The sequence below is a fragment of the Ursus americanus genome, chromosome 14 (assembly GCF_024610735.1).
Source record: "Ursus americanus isolate L20-20 chromosome 14, mUrsAme1.1.p, whole genome shotgun sequence".
In the NCBI taxonomy this organism is placed as follows: domain Eukaryota; kingdom Metazoa; phylum Chordata; class Mammalia; order Carnivora; family Ursidae; genus Ursus; species Ursus americanus.
Genome location: NC_142140.1, coordinates 6,921,479 through 6,946,798, shown reverse-complemented (window position 1 = coordinate 6,946,798; position 25,320 = coordinate 6,921,479). Strand labels below are relative to the sequence as shown.

Sequence of the window (25,320 nt, the reverse complement as noted above, 5' to 3'; positions counted from 1 at the left end):
CAGCAGCAAGAACATACTCTGGAATTGGTCAGATGACAGTTTAAATCCTAGCCCTGCAGTTAATTAAGATGGCCTTCCTTGGCCAAATCCCTAAACTTGTCTGAGCCCTTGTTTTCCCTTCTATAAAATGGAGACAGTAATACCGCCCTCGTGTGGTAGTTGCAGAGATCAGAGATGATGGGTGCAAAGGGCTCAGCAGTGGTGCCTGGCGTGTCATAGGCCCTCAGTGAAGGATGCTTGTTATTTTTGTTGCTGTTCTTTATTATTGACTCCCTAGCCACATAAAAAGCCTTATGGGCATGCATGGGAAAACCATTAGAAGTGTTAAAAAGTAGGGCTTCTTTTCAGAAAAAGAATCCGAAGTGTCATGAGGAAGATCCATCCCATAGAGAGGGAAAGAGAAAAAAAGTGCTGGAACGAAAATTTCAGATTTATGTTGCCTTGTCACTAGTTTTTGTAACTATGTTTTTAGAGGAATGAAGACGTTTTCCAGTCTTATTTTCTGGAAGTCATTTCTCTAGGTGCCATCTATGTATTTCAGTGTGTAAGAGGAAGGCTGTCTCCACACGGGAAGTGGTGACAGTGCCCGACAGCCCTGTTGTGGTTTGTGAGGACAGGCTCACAGCTGAGGGTAAGAGCAGGGTGGCCCACTCAGCCCACATTGGTCTCCCCTTACCTCCCTACCTTCTGCCTCCTGTCTTCTAGGATAGCCCTATCGTTTTCCAGTTGACGATTTGAATCAGAAGAGGGGAAATTATTTGCCCACGGTCACAGAGAGGTAGTGGATGAACCAAAATGTGCACCTCAACTTGGCACTCCTACTGGTGCTCTCTGTGAGGTGTTATGAGTGAAACTTCCCCGGCCTGCCCATTGGAAGTGTTGCCTTCCGGTCGCTACTCCAGCCCTCCTGCACTAAGTCGCCCATCAGGCACCTTGTGTTAGGTCAGTTACCCTCCTGGAGCCTCAGTTTCCATATCAGTAAAAGCAGGTGCCTTACTTTGTGTCCAGGATTATGTCTGTGATGAGGCTTTGTAAACCATAAAACATAGTGCAAATGTGGCTTTTCCAGTCTGTCTCATACAGACTGTGTGCCACTATGTGGCATTTATTTGACATGAATGTGTTCATCTTTCTACAGAAACATTTCAGGCAGGACCCAACAGACACTGTAATAACCCTCCATCATAAGAAAGCTGTCCTCTAGAGCTGACCTCTGCTATTTACACTCCAATCTCATTCGAATCCCTACCCATTTCCCCTCTTCATACGTCTCTGTCCCTTTCCTCTGACCTTGAGATGTGCCCTCATCACCCTTACAGATTTCGTACTGAGAAGGGCCTTAATTAAATTTTCAGTCATGCCCCTGCACTTCTCTCCTTCTTTAAGTCCTTTATGTTAAATCATCGCAGCTGTAGTTTTCTTAGTGCTGAGGCCAGAGGGCAAAACAGTCTCTTTATAGAAGGGGTCCAGTGTCAAAATGCATGTGCCCATGTTTTTAAAGTACTATGGCAACTAATCCCTCTCAGTGTCATTTACCCCCATTGAGCCTTGCAATTGTTTGTCATTCACCAACTCTTCTAGTTCTTTCTCCTCGTTTTCAAATGTCTGAAGGATTATTTTGGTTGTTGGCCATCTCTTCATTTGGTCTTTTCAAAGGCTGAAGAATAACCCAGCCATATATGGGAAAAGCCCAGTGCTTGTGTGTGATTAGTTGCTTACATTATTTCAAGTTTCAAGCCTTTATTTTTAGCTACTATCTAAAAAAGACAGTGGAGAAAGAACTTTAAAATTAATCAGGGTTGTGTGGTTCCTATTTATAGGCTTTAAATTTCTTCCTCTTCTTCTTCTTCTTTTTTAAGTGGAGTGAGTCCATTTATGCAACTGTGTTTTGATTAGGAGAACATCGTTTCCACAAAAACACTGGGCTGTGTTGCAATGCCCTGCTGCAGACTCAGCACTTCCCTCCTCCTCTTCCTGGCTCTCCAGATTTCCTCTTGGAGAGGAACTTGGTAAACCCCTTTGTGTGCCTTGCATACAGAGAACAACCCGTGAGTTCCCTGGGCTCATTTTTTTGTTGTTGTTGTTGTCGTCGTCGTCGTTGTTATTGTTGTTTTTCTGTTCCCCAAAGGAGAGCGTGTGTTAATTGGCCCCTGTGGAATGAGCTGGAGTAGAAAAGTGATAGCCCTTGGATAGGAATCGCAAGGCCCCCCACCAGCAGCTCATTGTGTAATCTGGAGAAAGTTGCTTAACTTAGCCTGTGGGCTCTGTGTCTCCGCTTTCCGTGTCAGACTAGGGAGGCCTGAGGATGACTTAGTTGATTTGCCTGTGGGACCCCAGGCAGAATTTAGCAGAATTTGGCCCATCCAGAGATTGGCCAAGTGCAGGAAAAGGCTTGATTAGGCCCTAATATTCATGATCGTCAGCCTGAAAAAAAGTGGACTGATTTTTGAAAACCATGAGAACACCATTTGAAGGTAAGAAACTAGGCTTATGGGTTTATTCTTTTTAAAAATGTCTGGCGCAGTGTACATGGATGGGATTCTGCAAGCAGCCAGCAATGAGCATAACCCCCTTTTTGTCTGGATAAAGTGCTTCAAATCCTACAAAGCATTGAGTATACAACTTGAATTATCACAAAATAAACACCACTCATTTTTTTAAAAAGATTCATTTATTTGTCAGAGAGAGAGAGTACAAGCAGGGGGAGCTGCAGGCAGAGGTAGAAGCAGACCCCCCACTGAGCAGGGAGCCTGATGTGGGGCTCAGTCCCAGGACCCTGGGATCATGACCTGAGCTGAAGGCAGACGCTTAACCGACTGAGCCACCCAGGCGTCCCAATAAACACCACTCGTGTACCCAGCACACAGATCAAAATAAAGTGTTATCAAGCATCCCCAAAGCCCCTTTCATGCTTCTTCCATCTATTATTGTGTCCTTCCGACACAGAAGCAAGCATCCCTTGACTCTCAATACTGTGGGAGACTTTTGTCTAATTTTGAACTTTCTGTAAATGAAATCATACAGTATAGTATACTCTTTGGAGTTTGGCTTTTGTAGAGAGAATTTTTTTCATTGTACATCTTAGCATAGTATTGTTCCTTCTGCTCTCCATCCAGTGGGATCTTACAAAAAAAAAAAAGTTGTCTTTTCCTGGCTGCTGGGGTGGGGGCTGAGTTCCATGAGGTCAGACCCTTTTCCTGGTTCTTTGGTGCGAGGCACAGCTCAAGAGTTAGGAAATATACAGGCCACTCCTGATATCTCCAGGAAGTTGGTTTGCAGGTTCCTGAGATATCCTGAATGTGACGGAAATTGGCAGCCTGCGGAGCTGCTGATCATTTGACTGGACCTCCCTCAGAAAATGAAAAACAAGGTGGCAATACAACAGTCCTCCAAACACCACGGTCATTAATATAGCAGTCAGCTTTTATCCCACTTGTGGACCAGGCAGTTCACATTTTTTGTCTTTGGGTGAATGTACTCTTGGCTCTGAAGTACTGATGAATAAAGTCCCTGAATGTGTATGCCCTTCCTAGGGGTTTGGACTTGCCAACCCCATGGTTCTCTTGGGCTCTTGAATTCTTTCTTTTAATTACTTTCAGAAAAGCAGAACAAAGGCGGAACTAGGACAGGACCCTGGGAGAGACCTGGCCTGGGAAATCTCTGAGACAAGTTTGAGATAGAACTCGGGTCCCTAGCCATGCCTTGGGTTGCTAGTTATCTGGCCTGTCTGCACAGGCTATGCCCCCACAAATCCTCAGGCCTTTAGCTTTTAATAAGCTCTCTTTACTTTGCTCAGAAATGCTTATCGCAGTGTGCCTCTAGGGATATGATATGGATGGACTGACTGCTGAGGAAGGAGATTAAGAAGATAAGCAATAAAAGCCCGTTTCCTGAGATGTAGCCCAAGAAAGGGAGTCTCCTTCCCCCTCTCCGTATCAGATGCTATAGTTTGTGACCTATCCATCCTCCCAGACCCCCTTTCATTCAACCATCCCTTCAGCAGATGATGCCCAAACACTGTGCCCAGCACCGTGATGTTCAGAGAAGTTCAGTAACTGGCACAATAAACCGTTCGTATTTATTTCCATTTGCTTTTGGAATCATATAAGTTGATGGATATACCCCAAGCCATTTGGATGTGGTGGAACCTCATTCCAGTGGGAGGCCCCTGAATAGAAGGAGGGATCTGGGTACAAGATCTGACAATGTCTATGCTTTCTGTTTGGGGCCTAGAAGAAGAGAGGGTGATAGGCCTTCCTTGGTGCATGACAAAGGGGATGAATTACACCTAGTGACAGAGTTCAAATGTGTCTTAGAGAGCATCTCTTGTCCCAGAAGACTTAGGCATAAGTTTATCAGTGTAAGCATGTTACTTGTGCCCCACGAGTTTTGCTCCCCTGGTGAGGCCGTCCTGTTTGAGAGGTCCTGTGTGGGAGGCAGCCTATAGGCTTTGTGATCATATAGATCCGATTAGAACCCTAGGTTTGCTTCTTAATTACATTTACATCCATTCATTCTTTAGCTCCTTTTACAAAAGATCTGAGGCAGCTCTTGTCACTTGTTACTGTGTGGCCTTGGGCAGGTTACCAATCCTCTCTGAATTTCATGTTTTTATACAAGTAAAATGGGGATGATTATATAATAAACTCTTGGAATTAACATACAGATTACATCACATTTACTAAGCACTAGCACAGTTCTGGGCACATAAGGGATACTAGTAAATGTTGGTTTTATCTTTCTCTTTCACTTTTAATTAAAATGGTAAAATGCGCTCTCCTAAAAAGGGAATTACAAAGAATCTTCATAAAACTCTGGAAGCAATGAGTGCATTGGGAAGGATTGTAAAGAATAGCTCCATTCTGCAGGATTTTTCTAAGAATGATGCTGGCTCATTTACAGCTCAGTTCTTCTGTCCCCCGGTGACTCCAGTCCAATAACGAGAGGTAGATCGTTGGTAGTCACCAACACCATTGTCTGAAACGAAGATGACTGTGCCGTGCCTAGGGTGTTGCAATTGCCCAACTCCCCATTTGGGCATTGATTTCGATTAAGACTCTTTTCAACATCCAAGAGTCATCTCTTGGAGTTTGGAGTTCATTTTTATTTATGCAAACTCCAAGCTCTGGAAATATTGCTAGGTCTGCCGGAAACTGGTGTGAAGTCAGCGCAGCAAGCTCAGTTGTGGCCACAATGTACCCGCTCAGCATGGCTGTTTGTCTGCGACCATCGGCTCTCCGCTTCCCATCAAGGCAAGGTGGGCTTAGAACTTAAGCTGATTTTACTCAGCTTTGATGTACACACCGCTGGCAGTAGCCCAGAAGGGAAGCAGCCCCTTTCTATTCCTGATCTATTTATTTTGTAGCCAACTAAGCATAAATGACTGAAGATAATTTCATTCACCCAGGCCTTGATAGCCACCAGCTAGGTATTGAGTTTTTGTTTTTTTGCAGGACTTTGTGTTTGTTAGTTTAATTCCTGTGGCCTTCTTTTTCTTTCCTCCTTTCTTTTTATCTCCCCTGTGCTCTGCGGCTCTCTTCCCCAGGCTTTTCAGTCAGAAGGAACAGAACTCAGATTCCTGGCTTTGCCACTGGGCGGTTGTAGAACCTTGGGCAAGCCACACTACTTCTCTGAGAAAGTCACAGGATGGTTGCGAGGGCAAATTGAGATAAATGTGTGAAAACACCCAAGAGCACAGGACACAGGGATGGCGCTTAACAGTGCTCTCCTCCCTCTCTTCCCATTTTCCACATAATTTTATTCTAAGACATGCCTTCCCACACAGCTTGCAAGGAGAGGAGGGAGCACCTGTTTATGCAGAAGGGAAAAAGGTGAGGGGTAAGCACTGTAGGGGAGGCATAGAAGAGGCGGAGAAGATGGGTGAGAAGGGTGCTTGTGAGTTTGAGGACCTGCAGGGCTGCAGATGTGCCTATAACACAGGGCTGGGAAAACACAGTGGAGGGGGTCAAGGGGGTGAAGGGGAGGCAGTCAGGATCGATAGGCCATTTGAAAGGCTTGGATCCTCACCCCAGGGGCAGCAGAAAGCCAGTGGAAAGTAATGAGCTGGATATAACATGGTAAGATTTGGCTGCTGTCTGGAGAATGGACTGGAGAAGATCTGAGCAGGTCTGGGTATAGACTTGGAGTTGACTGGCTTTAAGTGGAAGGTGGCCTAATCCAGGGGTTCCCACGTCTGGCTGTGCCATTTCAGAATCAAATTTCCCATCCCTCTTCCAGATCTACTCAGTGACAGCCTCCAGGGACATTAGGCATTTGAGAACTTCAGTCTGTTAAAAAAAAAAAAAAAAAAATGGCTTCTTTGTGGCATCCTATGGGACAAAGTACATTACTCGTCAGGTTAACACAGACCAAATCCTGCTCTTTGAACATGCCTTTGAGTTTTGTGCTCCCACCAACCCGAGTTCTGTTTCCAAAAGGACCCTTGACACCTTGTCCCCAGCCCACACCTCCAGCCCAAGCAGGTGTTCTTGCCTGTGAGCCTGTGGAGCTAATTAGGCAGGGCACAGGTGTGCCTAATAATTTGGGGCTGGGACCTCCTGCTGTCCTGCAGGGACAGCCAGGAGGGAGGCAAAAGAGAGTTTAAAGGCCCTGGTCTGAGGACTTTTGCATATCTCCTCCTGGTTTGTTTTACTTCTCTTGGTGAAGGGAACTTGTCCTTCTTACAAGGCCCTGTTAGCCAAAGGCAAATACCACCAGTGCCTCACTGGTGTTTGACAATGGGGATTTCAGCTCAGGCTGCTTTCGTCCTTGATGGGGCCTGGGGGCCATGAGAGCTGAAGGAGCCAAGAAACCACAGCTAATTTCTTCTAGGTTCTGTCATTCCCAGGTGGGCTTTTAAATATTTGGGGGTGGGGGGTAGCAAAGATACATTGTAGAGCTGGTTTGTGCATGAAATATTTTTTTTTCTTAGGCAACACAGGAAACTGGATGCTGGAGGTTATTTTGAGGACGAGGGGGTTGGAGGCAATAGGGACTTAGACTTTTCATTTTGTGCCTTTCTGTACTATTTTGAAAATGTTAAGATTATAAACAGTTTTTAATTACCTCTTTTGAGGTATAATTTATATATGCTCATTTAAGTGTGCATTTTAATGAGTTTTGACAAGTGCATACACATATATAACCAGCACCCCAAGTGAAATGTAGAACATTCCCAGTGAACCCCAAAATTTCCTTTCTGCATTTTCCCAGGTAATGTCCCCACCCTCAGCCCCAGGCAACCACAGATCCGCTTCCATATGGGCCATTTAAATTTCTTCCTTATTATTTTCTGTATTAAGAGGAAAAAAACTTAATGTGAATTTAAAAAATAAAGAGTGTGGGAAGGAGGCAAGGTTTGGCCCCTCTAAGGAATCTTACAAGGCCCGGAGCTAGGTAGAGAGGCATGTGTGTTTGTAAAATCTGCAGTTTTCCCCCCTCAGTATTCAGAGGAGGCCATTTAAAAGGAAGTTAAATAATTAAATATTTTTTTAAAAAATACGAAAATGGGAGTAAATATCCTGTTGTAGCATGGGTCATTGTTGTTTGCTCTTTTGTTCTCTGTCATGTGCTTATTGTTTTTATTTGTAGGTAGAGTTAGATTTTTAAAAGAGCTGTTTAATGCCTACCCTCCTGTACAGAAAGATTGATAGTAAATACTAGTAATAGAATAAGACTACAGTAAACTGTGTGCAGTCCCAAAAGTTAGAGAATTACCTTGAGCAGTGTCAAGAGGCCTTACTTATTCCTGTGTGGATGGAGAAATGACTTTAATATCCTTTCATAAAGCCTTTTCATTTGAATGTTCTTTTAGATGTGGGCAAAATTAGGTAGGTGTGGTGGTGCTATTTTTAGAAAACGTGGAAAGAATGGGAGCTTTGCTAAAAGCTTCCATCTGTTTTCTGACCTCTTAACAGGTGATGTTGAGTGGTGTAGAGCAAACCACAGGAAGGTATAAATAAGGTTGGTAACTGAAAGCTCCTGTTTCATGTGCTTGCCTGATGAGAATCACCTGGGGCTCTTGTTAAACATACAGATTCTCAGGCCTTACTCCAGCCCTTTCAAGTCCAGTTCCAGGGGATTCTTCTTTCTGCTTAGATAAGTTTAGAAAGACACTGAGCATAGTGCTGCACATGCTTTGCACACTTCTAAGTAGGAAGGTGATGGTGAGTTTTTCCCCACTCAAGCTAAGCACAAATCCTTAGAACTTCTTGGATTGTGAATTGGGGACTGATTGGCCTCTTAAATAGGTCTGAATGTACTTATTAGGATTTCGCATAAGGTACCTGCATTTTAGATAGCTCTACGATTTTTATGCATGTCGAAGGAAGGTGCTAAAATTTTAAGTAGCAACCTCTGCTCTTTAAGTTTTATGCATCTCTTGTAAGATTGAGGGAATGCGGAGCATCTTGTGCAAATTCAGTGCATTTTTTAATACTGGGGATTTAAAACATTGTTGATGGGAAAGGGCTTCAGATTGCCTGGAAAATGTGAATGGTGCTAAGTTGAAGTTTTTCTTGTGGTTTATTTGGGAGTTGTTTTCTTTGTATAGTTCAGATATGAATAATATGGTAGGCTTTGGGGTGTTTGTGTTTTTCTCATTCATTCATTTCATAATATATAGTCTTATAAGCATATCGCCGTGCTGTGGGCAAATGCAAATAGTTCAACTTGTGTCTTGCCCTTTAAAAGCAAGAGAAATAAATATTTTTGTTAAGTGTAGCACACAAACTGATTCCTTTTTTTTTTTTAATTTTTTTTTTAATTTTTTTTTTTTTTTTTAAGATTTTATTTATTTATTTGGCAGAGATAGAGACAGCCAGCGAGAGAGGGAACACAAGCAGGGGGAGTGGGAGAGGAAGAAGCAGGCTCATAGCGGAAGAGCCTGATGTGGGGCTCGATCCCAGATCGCCGGGATCACGCCCTGAGCCGAAGGCAGACGCTCAACCGCTGTGCCACCCAGGCGCCCCTTTTTTTTTAATTTTTTAAAAGATTTTATTTATTTGACAGAGTAAGCATGAGTTGGGGCCAGAGGGAGAGAGGGAAGCAGGCTCCCTGCTCAGGCTCCCTGCTGAGCAGGGAGCCCAATGCAGGACTGGATCCCAGGATCCTGGGATCATGACCTGAGCTAAAGGCAGACGCTTAACTGACGGAGCCACCCAGGCGCCCCATGATTCTAAAATTCATACGGAAAGGCAAAGGACCCAGAATAGCCAAAATTATCTTGAAAAAGAACAAAGTTCTAAGACTCACACTTCACCAGTTTCAAAACTTACTACATAGCTGCTATAATCAGGACAGTGTTGTACTGTCATAAGGATAGATATATAGATCAATGGAATAGAAATGAGAATCCAGAAATGAATTCTTAAATTTATGGTCATTTGATGACCATTCCATTGGGAAAGAATAGTCTTGTCAATGAAGTGTTGGGACAACTGGATTTCTACATGCAAAGGAATGAATTTGGACACTTATCTCACACCATATGCAAAAGTTAACTAAAAATGGATCATAGACATAAATGTAACAGCTAAAACTATGAAACTAGAAGAAAACATAATCCTCATGACCTTGGGTTAGACAATGGTCTCTTACGTATGACACCATAAGATAAAGCAACCAAAGAAAAAATAAATAGGTCTTCATGAAAATAAAAAGTCTTGTGCTTAAAAGGACACCATCAAGAAAGTGAAAAGATGATGCACAGAATGGGAAAAAATACTTGCAAATCTTATCTGAAAAGAAACTTGTATCCAGAATATTTTTTTTAACTCTTAAAATTCAACAGTAAAAAGAAAAAAAAATTTAAAACTTATCTAAGAATTTGCATAGTCATTTCTCCAAAGAAGATGTACAATGGTCAAGAAGCACCTGGAAAAATGTTAGGCATTATTAGTCATTAGAGAAATGCAAATCACACCTCAGTGAGCTACCACTTCAGACTCACTAGGATGGCTGTAATCAGAAAGACAATAACAAGTGTTGGCCTTGTAGGCAGGAATGTAATATGGTACAGTCACTTTGGAAAACAGTTTGGCAGTTCCTCAGAATGTTAAACATACAGTTACCATGTGACTCATTGATTCCTAAAATAATGGGAGTTATTGTATATATCCAATTTTGTAGATACCCAAAAGAAATGTCCAACTGATGAATGGATAAACAAAATGTGGTATATCTACATATATTGGAATGTTATTTGGCAACAAAAAGGAATGAAGTACAGACACAGGATATAATATGGATGAAGACATGCTAAGTAAAAGAAGCCAGCCTTGTATGATTCCATTTATAGGAAGTATGCAAAATAGATGCATCAGTGAAAACAGAAAGGATTAGTGGTCGCCAGGGCATGGGGAAAGTGAAGAATGGGGACTAATTGTTTATGGGTTCTGCGTTTTTTTGGGGGGTGATGAAATGTACTGAAATTAGATATTGGTGATAATTATATTCCATGAATATACTAAAAGCCTCTGAATCATATACTTTAAAAAGATGAATTTTATGGTACATGAATTATATTCTACTAACCTGTTGGGTTTTTTTTTAATGATTATTACACAAGGTATTTGATGATAAATATCAAAAAGAAGGATTTCATGTGATGGAGACATTATCTCTAAGCTTAATGGTAGGTAGATGAAGGATTTATGAAAGGTGTGTTTGCATTGAGTGGCTCTTAAGGAAGATGGAGATTTGGCTATGCAGCTGTTTCCAAAAGGAAGGGTTCTGAGTCACAGAATTTAGCATGAGTCAAGGTCAGGAACTCAGCTTAGTAGCTGTATGGGGCCTGTGAGCAGATTGAATTTAAGACGTAATTAGAGGGTGCCTGGGTGGTTCAGTTGGTTAAGTGTCTGCCTTCGGCTCAGGTCATGATCCCGGGGTCCTGGGATTGAGTCCTGCATCGGGCTCCCTGCTCAGGTGGGAGTCTGCTTCTCCCTCTCCTTCTGCTTCTGCCTTCACCCCCACCCCCCGACCTGCGCTCTAAGTAAATAAAATCTTAAAAAAAAGACAAAAAAAGACAGAAAGGCAGTATGGTCCCAGATTAGTGGGGGGATCTTGACTACCAGCATAAGGAATTCTCTGCCGTGTTTGTTTCAGCTCCAGAAAGTTGATTAAAAAGTGACATACCCAGGAGCTGTGTGTTAGAAAAATGCATCAGTGGCAGAGTATGGCATTATATGGAAAGGAGGGCGCTCACCCGTGGAGATACCCATTAGGAGTCTGATGCATTCTGTTTGAGAAGAAGGCTTTCCTTTTTAAAGTTACCTAAAACTAACTTTGAGCTCTGGGCCTTCTGATACCAACTTGGTGAATTTGAAAGGCCTCACACACAGATGTTATTTTACTTCATTTCCTGGGAAAATGAATCACAGTTTCCTAGTAAAGAGCTGTCTAGGGGTGCTAAACAATAGTGTGTGGCCCATGCTTGGCCAGTCCATTCATTTTGGTTCCTTTTTCTTCTGTTGCTCACCACCTGTGTTTTTTGTTTTTATATTTTTCTTTCCTGCCTTCCTTCCTGTTCCTAATTTGGTCTTCTGTCTCCCTTGCCGTCAGTTTTACCTCCCATCTGTAGTCATGAGACAGTTTAGCAGAGAAAATGACCAATATTTCTTTATACAGCATAAAGCTTGATATTAGCTGTAGGAGAAAAAAGAATGAAGAAAACCTTGTGAAGCCTATAGACACATTCACATAGGCTATATCAATGAACATTTTAATGGAAAATGTGCAAAATATGGTCGCATTTTTGAGGAATTTAATATAAAAATATATATAATATACACATATATAATATGTACATATATTATGCACATATATACATATATGGTATACATATATCAAATATAAAAGTAACTGAGGCACGACCAGGCTTTGAGAATTCTTTTAAGCCTCTAACTTTCCTAGAAGTTTGATGTCTCCTGTTTTGCTGTCCTGAATAGCAAACTTAAACCCTGATTGTGCCTCCAGTACTACATAATTAAATGGTCACCACATTCCCGAGATTTAGGGAACTAAAAGATTGTCACATTTTCAGAGGCTCACAATGAGGCCGTCTAACTAATACCAGCTATTTAATTTATCATTTCTACCAAATACTCTTTTGATCTTGGATTACATTGAAAAGGGTATTTAAAAGATAGCCATAGCCATGTCTGTCCAGGTTTAATTTTCCAGTACGAACATGCAGTTAGACTGTTAGGTGCAGTGTAGGCACGAAGATGGAGTTATCCCAATGCAGAGGAAGCTTTTTTCCGTAAAGAATGTGTTGATTTTACTGTTTCGTTTATTTTGGGGGAGTGTTGGGAGGGTAGCTAAAGGCAAGAAGGGTATGTGGCTGGTTCTTTTGCTCTTTTCAGGTGAGACTGTTAGTTTGTGTTGAGACCTAGTATTGAAGACAAACGTGTGATGTCCTGAGAGAAAGGGAGGAAGGAGGGTAAAGTAGGAGGAGGGGGCTGGACTGTGTTTGGAGTCCAGACTCCTACTTCCGAATCTTAGCTCTGTCACTTTCTGTTTTCCTGAGCCAAGTTGCGTCACCTTTCTGAGTCTGAGTTTTATCAGCATAAAATGGGGACAGTTGGGAAGATCAAATAAATTAACTCATGAGAGGATTCATTCACATTGTCTACTTATACAAATGCCAAGTCCTGTGGAGACTTCATGGAGTTTACCATTCATATCTTTCATAATATGTTAATGATCTACACAACAGTTTAAAACTTCCCGTTTGGCGTAAGTATAGTTCTGGAAAGGTATAATGTTCTCAGTAAATTACTTAAATCATAGTTTTTGAAACCTGGTTATAGCTGATACCCTGAAAATGGCAGTCAGTTGTAGTCCAGAAGTTTATGCTCGAGGTGGCGCTGTTTCCCCATAAATTTGGTGATGTTTTGCATTTTTATCCCTATCTATTCCAAGTCAAGCAAATAGCTAGATATATATTTAGAACCGTCTCTGCCTGGCAGAGTCCCCAGGCCTTCTCCCTGTGATGCCCCACCCAATATCATATTCTGCATGTACACACTTACCCATATTCACTGTAACTTGTGTATGACAGTTGAGTCATCATAAACTAGTTGACCTGCTAGTATTTTTTAAGACATTTATCACAATGATACTTTACAGTGTAGTGCTTTCTTTTTGTATTTTGGATTTTTTTTAGGTCTCAAATACATGGAAAGGTTCTTAATGGAATAAAAGACATATAATTCTTCCTCAAACTGATTATAGTATAAGGAAAAATATCCATGTGCACTTCATTTTTGCTAGTAATCTGTGTCAAGACCACCATATTACTTCCCACTTCTTGTCAGAAACTACAAATACATTTCACAGGTATGGGCATTCTGAGCTTGATGGCATTTGTTCTATTTTTTTTTTTTTTTTTTTTTTTAGATCCGGGGATTTCTGTCACGGTTTGATAATGTCCTTCCTGTCAGTCTGGCGTTTGACAAATGTACAGCTTGTTCTTCCAAAGTAAGTCATTCTGCGTTTGAGGGACTTGTTTTTAAAAATGCACCTATCACCCTTACCAGCCAGAGGCACCGGGACTTTTTTGAGGGGGAGGGATGGCATCTAAAAAACCAGAAGGGATTTGTCGTTTATGTGTGTTCATTCTCACAGGGAAACCAGCCTGAGCAAGTTTGACTTATAGTGTACAAAGAGAGACTGAATTAGATATTGTAGTTCTGTATCAATACTGGTATCACAATAATTTTGGCTTGAATGTGAATTTTACTAGGTTTCGTTCCTTCCCAGAGGTTCCTTGCTCACATGGACCATCATAGAGCAATTTTTAAGTGTTCCTTAGAAGAGGGGGGCTACCAGGCAGTCCTCATGGTTTGTCTTTTGGAGATCTACATAATGACAAAAAGTAAACAGAGATTAGGGGCCCCAGCTAGGGAGCCCATAAAAGGGCCCCTTCAGCTTTGATCTTTCCAGAGGCTCTAAAAATAGAGCTGGTATGTCCTCATTGTAATGGGAAACGGCTGATGTATCTCAAAACTACAGTGAGGGCATCTGATTTTTTTCATAGGCCTAGAGATAGTCTGAGGTATTTGTGCCTGTATACTGTGTGTTTATAGCTAATTTTCTTTTGTATGCCTCGTTAAGCCATTGATGGCCAGTCATTTAACCTGGGCTTTTAAAACTCAAGCTTCTTTGTAAGATTTTCATGTTCAAGTGTTATGCAAAATAGTATTGGGGTCATTAATCCCAAACTCTGGCCTCTCACTTCTAATTCAGGACTTCTTTGCCATGGAGCCTACATCTGGCAGTATGGAAGGGTTTGAATTCTGGGGAAATTCTCTCCACTCTAAGTTGATAAGCTTTTTTTTTTTTTTTTTAAACTTTACGTGGTCATATCCTGTGAGAAAGCACAATCCTAACCAGTCTAAAAACTTAACTCAGATTTGAGAGTGCTGATAAATGATAATTTTAGGTGCTGAAATATTGAGAGTAATTTTTTTCTTCAAACAGTTAACTAAGCTGTTTTATCATCTTGCATCCCAAGTGTCAGCGTTGAGGTTTAAAGTTTACCATTTTTCAGTAGTTACCCACAAGCTGGTTCTTTTTTGTCATCTCTCTGAGATATCCTGGCTGTTCAAGTCAAGGACTCAAGGATGTCTACTTCTGTCTTCACAAACACAAGCTTTAGGATTATATGCTTTTTAGTGAGCACATTGTATTTTTCTTTGAAAGGCTGAGCTAATTGGTCTCAGCATAACTCGGCAGTATTAATTTTCATACTGGAGTCATTTGGCCCAGGTGCCAGTCTTTCTGTGGCTTTATGTAGATCAGGCGTCTCAATGAAATAAAGATAATTGGGTTCTGTAAGTGAAATGCAAACACTGACTCTTTCTTGTTCTTTTTCTAATTAAATTAGCCCTTGAGATACTGTTTATGAAAGAATCACAAGCATACCAGCTAACTGAGGTGCCTTCTATTCTCTGGAAGAGAATCGCTTTGCATTTTTCTTTCACACTTATTGTAAGCATTAAACTAAGTATAGGTATCACTTTTTCGTTAGCGAAGTTAATTCCTCTTGGTGGTCATTCTGAGAGTCCTGCTTTACATAAACATGCTGGACGATTTAATACAAACTGCCTTGGATTTTAACAGCTGTGCTATTCCCATAGCGATCACTTTTCATGTGGTCTGGGTATTAAATTTCTTTTGTGCTGAAAAGGTTGCTTCACTGGTGCACGTATTTCCTTACAGTAGAAACACCGCATTCACTTACTTGGCTAACTTCTTTATTCGCTTAGGAGAATGTCATTCTCTATTATCTGCAAGCCCAACATTAATACTTTGAAATGACAAATCCAATTATAGTTTCATCTCTGTGCATGTGAATTTTTCTTAATGCATACTTAGCATAATATTTTTATACTGAGTCATATCATAGTTGTTATTGTTTCAAAAAGATTCTTTGGGGCTAAAAATGACTTTTTAAAAATTCTCCTTTGATATCCATGAAGCAAGTTTTTCCTTTGGTAGTTTTGGTATTTTTGCCCTTTCCCCCCCCCCCAGGACCAAGGCCATACTTGTATCTAATTTAACACAAATACAGACAGAAAGATAGGGAAGATAGAATAAGCTCTGCTGAGTACTAATGCTCTGTTCATTTCCATATTTATATATATGTGTAGACCTTTTATGAGGCCTGAGGTGGGAAAGAATACACTTCTCTACTGTGTCCGGGAAGGCCGAATCGTCTACACACAAATTGTTTCTTATCTTGTTTGGTTTTAACTTGGCATGTAGCCAGATGAATTGTTCCATCTTACAGAAAAAATACTGAAGAATCTGGAGGGAGGAGGGTTGTGAAGAGGCATTTTCATTCCAGTTTCTATTTATTGTCTTACAAGACTTTCTTAAAATGATGGTATCTGCCACAGAATTTCAAAAAATCTTATTTGAAGCTATATGAGTTGTTTTTCTAAAAAGGAATTTAGAGCCAACTGAAGTTTTTATGGATTGCTACCAGAAGGGAAAATAGAATTTTAAAACCAATATTCTTGAAGGAATTTCTCATAATACATTGAATTAGTTATTAGTAGCCTTACACTAAACATTTTGGGGGAAGTTCGGGTATTTTTTTGGTAACTTTGTATTTGATACAATTTTATACTTACAGAAAAGTTGCAAGAATAGTACAGAGAACCTCCTTATACTCTTCCCAGGTTGATCAATTGTTTGCATTTTGTCCCATTTGTATGTGTGCACACTCCCCTTTCCCCACCCACCCTGCTTCCTCCTCCCCACCCTTCTCTTTTTCTTACAACTTTGAGAGTAAGTTGGAGACATTGTGGTCCTTTGCAACTAAATACTTCAATGTGTATTTCCTAAGAAAAGGATATTCTCTTACCCAAACACAATAGATTTTCAAATTCAGGCAGTTTAATGTTGCCACAATACTATTATCTAATCCACAGCCTATATTTTAAATGTTGTTATTTGTACCAGTAATGTTCTTAATAGGTTTTTTTCTCCCAGACCAATTCAGGATCAAGCATGTGTTTAATTGTCATATCTCTTTGGCTTCCCTCAATCTAGAAAAGTTCCTTAGCCTTTCTTTGTCTTTCTTAACCTAAATATGTTGATATTTTGCCAGTTATTTTGTAGCATTTCCCTCAACTTGATTTTGTCTAATGTATCCTTATGACTAGAGTCAGGTTATGAAATTTTGGCAGAACGACCAAAGACATGATGACCTGTCTTCATGTTAGGAGGCACATGATGTATTTTATCCCCTTTGGTGATGTTAATTCCCCCTTCCCATATTTGTAACTACCTTGCCCAACCGTGAGAAACCTGGCTCTTATTATCCTACATGTATCTACTCACTTGCTCAAGTCTAGAATACACTGAAAATAGTTTTAAAATTGCTAGCTCAGGGGCACCTGGGTGGCTCAGTCGTTAAGCTCCTGCCTTTGGCTCAGGGCGTGATCCCAGGGTTCTGGGATCGAGCCCCACATGGGGCTCCCTGTTCTGCTGGGAGCCTGCTTCTTCCTCTCCCACTCCCCCTGCTTGTGTTCCCTCTCTCACTGGTTGTCTCTCTCTTTCTCTCTGTCAAGTGAATAAATAAAATCTTAAAAAAAAAAATTGCTCGCTCATACCACTGCAGAAAATAAACCTAATTAGAGTTCGATTTTTGTGCATGGTTCTTTTTTTCTAGATAAAATTTATATACAGTAGAAGGCATGAGTCTTAGAGAACAATTCTGTAAGTTTTGACAAATGTATACATACATGCAACCCACATTTCAGTCAAGGTCTAGAATGTTTCCATCAACCCAGGAAGTCCCTTTGTCCCCCTTCCCAGACCATCTCAAGGAAGGAGGACAGTATGTTGAATATTGTGACCATTCTCTTTGCTATAAGGGGTAAAGCTAGGTACCCTGGTATTTTATGCAACAATGCCTGATTTCTGGATCCCAGAAGTTGACTAGAAACTTCTTTCAAATCTGTAGTTTGGAGCAGGGCTGTGCCTGAGGTGACTGCATGTGCATATTCTTCTTGTTGCACAATCTGTCACCCACAACCTTTGTGATACTGCAGGAATAGCCTTTCATGAAGAAGCAGGCCCCAATCTTGGTTTTCATACCATCTGGGACTTGCCCACTGCACAGATGTAGCAGGCTGTGCCCAGAAACCTGATCTGGGGATTTTAATTAGCAATTAGCAACCCTAATAATACACTTTGGTGTTTACCAGGCCATGAGCTCTTCTGTTGATGGGTTATGATTAAACTTCCCATGGTGACTTGCTATTAACTTTTTTTGTGTATCTTTGTATGTGTGCCTTGAGTGATAGAGAGGGTGTAGGAATAATACATTTTGGCTGGTATCCTCATGTAGTAAATTGTATGGGTTTTTTGTTTTTTTGTGTTGTTTTGGGTTTTTTTTTTGCCAACCTGTCCATTTATTTTTGATATTATGTAATCCTAACATTTTTCTATCATATTTCTTTGTTACGTAAGAAGTATGAAATAACAATACTCAGCTATTTAAACTTTAAGAAAAACCTCTGTCCCAAAGCAATCTGTTGCCTTAGGTTCTACAAGTGCACCCTTTTGAGGATAGAAAGACAAGTCATAGATACTCAAAAAGAGGTTCAAGTCTTGCTGTATGGCTGTTAGCAGGTATTCATTTATTCAGCTGCCATTTGAGACCCTGCTGGGTGCCAGAGATACAAAGATGATTAAAAAGAATGCTATTTCAAGGATGTGACAGACCTGTAAAGCAGCAGTGATCTCGCTTATGTAGTGATAGGCTGTGCAGTCAAGGTGCGTCCTCTTGTGGTGGTGTCCTAGTACCCATTACTTTTTCAAATAGGAGAGACCAGGGATGGCATTGCAGAACGTGACTTCTGAGTTGATATTAAAGGATGAGTAGGAATTTCTAGAAACACGTGGGAGGTAGAACAGGAGGGGAAGGCATTATAGACAGGGAATTGCATGAACAATAGCCAGAAGAAAGAAAACATGGTACATTTATGCAATTTTTCAGTATAGCAGTTGTGACTGTCCTCTCTGTGAGTGCCATTTCAATTTCAGCTGTTCTTGAGTTGGAATCTAGCGTACTTTGTGTAACATTTGGGGCTGCTGTTTCGAATTTTACAATTCCATATAAAATTGCTTCTCACCTCGCACCAAGCTTAGGGGGTTTCCTAGCCTAAGGAATCCAGCAGCTGCAACAGTGTGGTGTGGAGGCCAGGAAGTCGTTCAGGGGATTTCCAGGGTCCTGGCTCCGAGTCCCTTGCTGGCTGCCGAGTGACCACAAGCAAGGTGCTCCCTGCTCTGTCCGCCTCTGTTTCTTCTTTTGTTATAAATGAGTCAGTTGGATGAGATAAGCTCTGGCTCTCTACTGACCCTCAAAGTTATTAGCTCTTATATTTTTTTTACTTAATTTTATTCTTTATTCCACAGCAATCTATTTTAATTTAGAAAAATCAGAAAATATATTTAAGGTTAAAGAAGATAATCGACAGTATTCTCGCCACTCAGACCATGGTTAGCCATTGACCTCTACCCTTCTTGACTTAAAAAAAATTTCTATGTAAGGAGGTATGTGTAAATAATTTTTCTCTCTGAACGTTCCTATTTTATGTTTGAAATTAGCTTTAGAGAGAGGGATTTATGGTGCTGCACCAAGGACACTCCCTGCTTCTCTGGTGTGATAGGGTTTTAAATCTCAATCATTTTTAAGGACTGGCCAGAGCCCAATCGGAAGAGCTCTCCAGAGTTTGTGCCAGGAATTTTTGCATACAGCTTCTCAGTGGCAAATATTACTCAAAACTGGGCTGTGGCCAGGTTTTCCTTCTCCTTTCCAAAAGGGACATAAATCTCTGATTTGGAAAATGATGAGTAACCCCCAGGTTCCCTTTTCCTATCTCATTTACCCAGTGAGGCCTCAAGTCTTCTGTTGTAATGTGTGATGGATTCCATATGCATGGTTGTGTGGTGTAAACTGTATCCCACATCTTGTGCTTAGCAACTAGTGTTTCCCCAATCTCCAGAGCTGCTTGGTTCCCTAAAGGAGACAGAATATCCAGCCAGAGCCAGCGTGGAGTATGTAGCTGCAAGTTCTAACCTCGGAGCTCTTGGCTCTTCACCTCCTTGAAAAACCTTGGACATTTCTCCCTTTGCTTCAATTTCCTCATCCATAGAGTGGGGAAAATATTTTCTGTTTCCCAGGGAAATTGCAATGGCTGACGTGTATCCAGTTCCCTGTGACCAAGTACCAAGGCCTTTGCCCACTCCAGGGACTGATGTTGACATCAGAAATAAAAAACAAAGACCCTGTGATTGAAATAGGTCACCTGGGGTGTGTGGAACCCTTTCCGGGCTCACTGTACAAGCAGGTACGATGAGAGGCCTGACTGAAGGTCAAGGCTGCCCTGGTTTTGAGAAGCTGCAAAAACCTTCCATCATGACTCATGACAAATACTGCCAAAACCTTCCCCCTTGATTCCAGAGAACTGTGCCTTGCTTGTTACTTCTGACCAGTGGTCTTCTGAGACCACCTAATTGGTAGTTAAGTTTGTACTGCCTGCTCTTCTCTCTGTCACCTGTGGTCACAAAGACATGGCTGGTTTGCTTGAACACATGTTTTTCTTACAGGATCCTTTTACCATCCAGACCAGAAAGTTTAGAACTGTGATCTTACATGGTTCCACTGGCTGCCTGGCCCAAGTATAATCTTCAGGCTATTGAAAATCTGGTTTCCTTTTAGTTTGTAATTAATCTCATTCACTTTTAGCCTCTCCTCCCCTTCACCACCCCAACCCCCTCCCTTGACAGAGTGGTTCTTAAAATTTTTGAGTCCTGGACCTTGTTCAGACTGACCAAAACAGCAGACCCTGCTTCCCTGAAAAAAACGCAAAGTTACACACAGTTTTGCAGACAATTTTGCTGGCTTCATGAAGTCCCTGAAACATGTCTGTGGATCCTAGAAAAGTACCCTTGTTCTATGAGTTTTTCTTTGGTACCATTCCCAAGCTATTCTGGATGAGACACTGGGGAATGAGTGTTGTAACTAGCCCCACCATGACCTCTTATATGGCTTTGGAAAGTTGCCATCTCTCTCTGGAGCCTCATTTTCCTCAGCTATAGTAAAGAGAGATACAAGAGCTCATCTACAACTGGGTTTTGTTTTATGACTCTGAGATTGTAGAGTCTCTTGATGATTCCATTTCTTTAGGCCCGACTACATTTAAGATGGGGAACATACTGACCCAGCTCAGAGTTCTAAGAGTTTATTGTCACTATTCTAATAGTGCATTGATTTGACTCCTGATGGACAAAGAGCCCCAATTATCATCTACTCATGTTCCTTCTTTCCTTTTTATTTATATTATTTAAATATATATTTATATTTTATATTATTTTTATATTCATAAAATTTTGTGTTATCTCCTTCCCTTCTCCCTCCACCCTTAACAGCTTTGGAAAGAAGGGAGGGAACGAGGGTCATGGTAGTAACTGCTGGGTTTTTTTAATAAGGGAGCCATCAGCTTGAGTTGGGATATCTTTTATGGATGTACGCGCTTGTATATACACAGTTTGTATACAACATGTAACTATTTAAATTGAATACTGAAAACACTCAGATAAATATTTACATGAATTTATTTTAATGACTATTGTCCCAGCAGTTCCTTTGAACAAACATTAGAACTCCTAATTCATGATACATTTTTGAATGATACAGAGGTGAATAAGAACCTCTGAAGTTTCCGATGATATCCTTCTAGACAAGATAGTAAAATTATATTACCTGATTAAATAACTTGTTATACCAGAATTATATATACATCCTTACTCAAGAAATATACCTAGCTTGGAAGGCATAATTAGTTTTTAGTAAATGGTAGGAACCGATTAAATGTTTTGAATGGCAGGAAAAATTAATGATTTAATAGATGAGTAAATGAACAGCAAAACAGGATAAGAAAAAAATAGGAGAGTCTGTACTGTCCAGGAACTCACAGTCTGGTAGGTAGTGAAGAATGCCCTTTACCTGTTAGTGCAGAGGTGTGAGTTGTCATTATGCCACGAATGGTAGCTATTATTGAATGTTACATTTCAGTGTTCTGAATATTTATCCACCTGATCTTCTTTTTCAGTTTTTACTGTTTCCTTTGCTTTAGTTGATGCTTTCGATGATTTGTTATTATGTTGCAAGATCATTTCCAGAGCATATTAAAACAAGGAGCCTTTGGGATTCATCAAAGATGACCTAACATTTTATTAAAGGACTCACTTTGGCAATGAATTCTTTGAAGAGTTTTGCTTGCTCTTCTGCAGGATTTTTAAGAGTCTCCATTTTATTTTTTCTAAAAGGCCTTCCAATATCCTGTCCAGGTATTTCTAAAAGAACTTATCTCTGCAGTCTTTTTTGCCATAGAAGTTGTGAACGAATTGTTTGAGAACATCCTATTCCTAAAGTTACTGTCCTTATAACTTGCTAATATAATATTTTATCTGATGACAGTGATAAATTCTAAAGTGTCTAGCCTTCCCTAGTTTTTTTTTTTTAATTTTGTAAAATTTTAAGTAAACTCTACACCACACATGGGGCTCACACTCATGACTCTGAGATTGAGAGTCACATGTTCTACGAACTGAGCCAGCCAGACATCACCGGTCTTCCCTAGTTTTAAGTAATTTTTTCATCATAGAAACTAAAGGGTTTTTTCTTCACAAGGAAGAAAAGACTACATATTTCTCTTTTCTAGACTACCTAGTGGCTGATTAAAGCATACAACAAAGTTTGACATCTTGAATTTATAGCCATCAGACTGAAATTGGAAAATATCTTCCCTGTGATCCTGAAACGGCTGCAAGTGTGCCAAATGTAAACAGTCAATGGGAGACATAGCAAGTTTTTGCAAATAAGAAGAACCCTAGAAACTACATGAGTGCGTATCCAGGGGGGTCTTGAGGAATGGCAGTATCTCTGGGATAACTGCCCAGCCTCCCACAAGGACTGCGTTGAAGGGTATGTTGCATAGTCCCAAGGCCTGTAGTCAGAGATTACCCATCCTCATGACTCTAGACAGCCTTGGTGTCTTTGTAGTTGAGTCTGAATTCACTGAGCATTTGGATACACTGAAGAACTTTGTCAGCACTCCAACTTGAGACAGAAATCCAAGTGAAAGCAAATTGTTGTTTTCTTTGTAAAGGCAGGAGAGAAAATTTGGGTTTCTCTCAGTTCTTAGTTGTGCTTGACATTTCCCTATCATGTCAGCTCTTTTGTGAAGGACCCTGAAGGGGAAGATGGTAACTAAAGTGGCAGCTGAAGCAAGTTATTCATTGTTGTGTTAATACCTCTCACATTTCCCAAATGTGGGACATGAGTTCAGATTCGCTCTTTATGGGCTCATATCTGGATTTCCTGTTAGTTCAATTTGACCTGACAGACTTGACTTCAATCATAATGCAAGCAGATTTTTAAAAACAAACAAGTACAGACTGACTAACTAGTAGAGTAGCGTGTTAGAGAGAAAACAAAAACACCCACGTCACTTGGCTCTACTGGAGGAGTAAGAGTTTTATTTCCTAACATCTGCTGTTCTTTGCCTAATCGCTGACTGCTTATTTTTGAGAATATTCCAATAGGCCCTTGACACCTGAAACCTGAGGCCTGCGACACCCTATGACACTGTGCAAAAGGACTACAAGTCCCAAGAAGTGGCCCTTCCCAGTGTCCCTGGGGGAGGCAGTGCACTTGTTGCAGTTCTGCAGTGCTCACTTGGGACAGTTGACAAGTTCTTCTCGGGAAATTGCTTCAGATCTCACAATATTTCCCTCTCAGTAGCCTCAGCAGTGGTGAGTTCTTGACCTTTGAAGGGTGGGTTTGAGTTTTTGGAAAGGCTAGAAGTAATTTGAAGCTGCGTGTTGTGAATCAAGGGAACAAGCAGTTTGCAAGAGAAACTTCAAGAATTAAAAAACTGCAAGAGCTTCAGTTTGTGGGTCTAAATAAGTGAAAGCACCCGTGCAAGGAACTTGGAGTGTGCTAACTTTTTGACTATGAGCTGGCTGGGAGATAACAGGACATTTTAATATGGCTTGTGCCACAGAAATGGGCACTGGCTTTTTAGTGACGACACTGCCCACTGTGTGACAAAGAAAAGTATCTCAAACTTTCTGTGCTTCACTTGAGCAGAAAACAGTTAAGATAATCTTTTTAGTGGCCCTGAAAATTAAATGAGAGCTTGTGTGCCAAGTGTCCTATAGTTGGTACTGTAAATGTTTTTTGGTTTTTGTGGTTTTTTATTTATTTGAGAGAGTGAGAGAGCGTACAGGGGGAGGGGCAGAGGGAGAGGAAGAGGGAGGATCTCAAGCAGACTCCGTGCTGTGCGTGGAGCCCGATTCGGGGCTCTGTCTTGAGACCCTGAGATCATGACCTGAGCCGAAATCAAGAGTCAGACGCTTAACTGACTGAGCCACCCAGGTGCCTTGGTACTGTGAATGTTTTTAATTGCTCCTTCTTACAAGCAGAAATCAGATGCCATTCCCAGTTCCTTTCATAAATAGGCTCACTTTTTAAGTCATAGCCATAAAATCATTCTATCCTTAGAGGCTGAAAAGGGAGGGAAACAAAAAAGGGTAAGCAGTTCTTTTTAAAGGGCATGGCTTCAAGAGGTGAGCAAATATTAATGTGCAAGTTATTAGGTTCTTTGTCTTTTTCTTTCCTTTTTGCTTTTCTTTTCATGTAGGCATTTATTTTTTTTTAAAGGTTTTATTTATCTATGTGACAGAGAGACAGCCGGCGAGAGAGGGAACACAGCAGGCGAGTGAGAGAGGAAGAAGCAGGCTCCCAGCAGAGGAGCCCAATGTGGGACTCGATCCCAGAATGCCGGGATCACGCCCTGAGCCGAAGGCAGACGCTTTAAGGACTGTGCCACCCAGGCGCCCCTTATGTAGGCATTTAATCTAGGGGTTTCATTATTAACCAGAATGAAGCTGAGGTTTAATGTTCCTGGGAATGTGCACTAGGGGACGAGGTGAATCCTCTTATTTGCTGAAGTTTCTATGCAGGAATCTGTGACTAGCATCAGGCCCACAACTGTAGATGAGCTGGCATGAACCTTGGGAAAGACTTCTTAGCTATGTTGCCTCTGAATTCTGAATTCATCCGTGTCCTTAGAGGGCAGAGGCATAAGAAACTCAGGATGGTGCTTCTGTGACAGCACCAGGCCTGCTGCTGTCAGTGCAGTTGTTCTTGCCCTTGTCCCTCACTGCTCCTCAGAAGCCTTTCTGTGGCCCCAAGCATCTTGCCTTTCCTTATTATGGCTATAAGTGGTTGGAGGCCAGAGCAACATGAGCAGGGGGGGACCATCTGGCTTGGCTTCATCTTGTCAGATGCTGCAGTGTTTCTCTCTTTTTCAGCACCGTTTTATGGATGTCTTCTCAGTGTCCTTTTAAAGCTTCCCAGGAAGTGTCTAGCAAGAGGGCTACCACATCTAGCAGGCCAAGAGCTCCTTAGGTTCAGAGAAATGACATGGAGGTCCAGGATTTCCAACCCTCTCAGTTCACTTACCTACCATATTAAGCATCTGTCAGACAATGATGTGGCAGGAATAACACTCATAGAATTACAATGTACTGTCCTTGGGAGAGTTGGGGGGGAAAGATTCCTTTTAAAATTTTTAGCAGTTTTGAGGACTGACTGGTTAAGCTCCTTGGTGAACCAACTGATTATCCTTGGGAGACTTGTCCTTTTAAAGGAGAATTCTGACCCAGAAGAATGTATTTCAGACTGTGACATCAGGAAAATTATGTGCACTAGAGCAACTTCTAGGTGCCCTC

The 25,320-nt window shown here is 41.1% G+C and overlaps 1 protein-coding gene across 4 annotated transcripts in view; it reads left to right on the top strand.

Annotated features, from left to right (window-relative positions):
* ATG7 (autophagy related 7) overlaps positions 1-25,320 on the top strand; it is a 239,095-nt gene that overhangs the window by 67,076 nt on the left and 146,699 nt on the right. For 3 of the 4 annotated variants that reach the window (XM_087866771.1, XM_087866773.1, XM_087866772.1), the window contains one exon: positions 13,399-13,479. The exons of the other annotated variant lie outside the window; for it this stretch is intronic. In XM_087866771.1, coding sequence (XP_087722897.1) covers positions 13,399-13,479 — 81 coding nt within the window. The remainder of the gene's footprint in view (positions 1-13,398; positions 13,480-25,320) is intronic. 4 annotated transcript variants of the gene reach the window in all.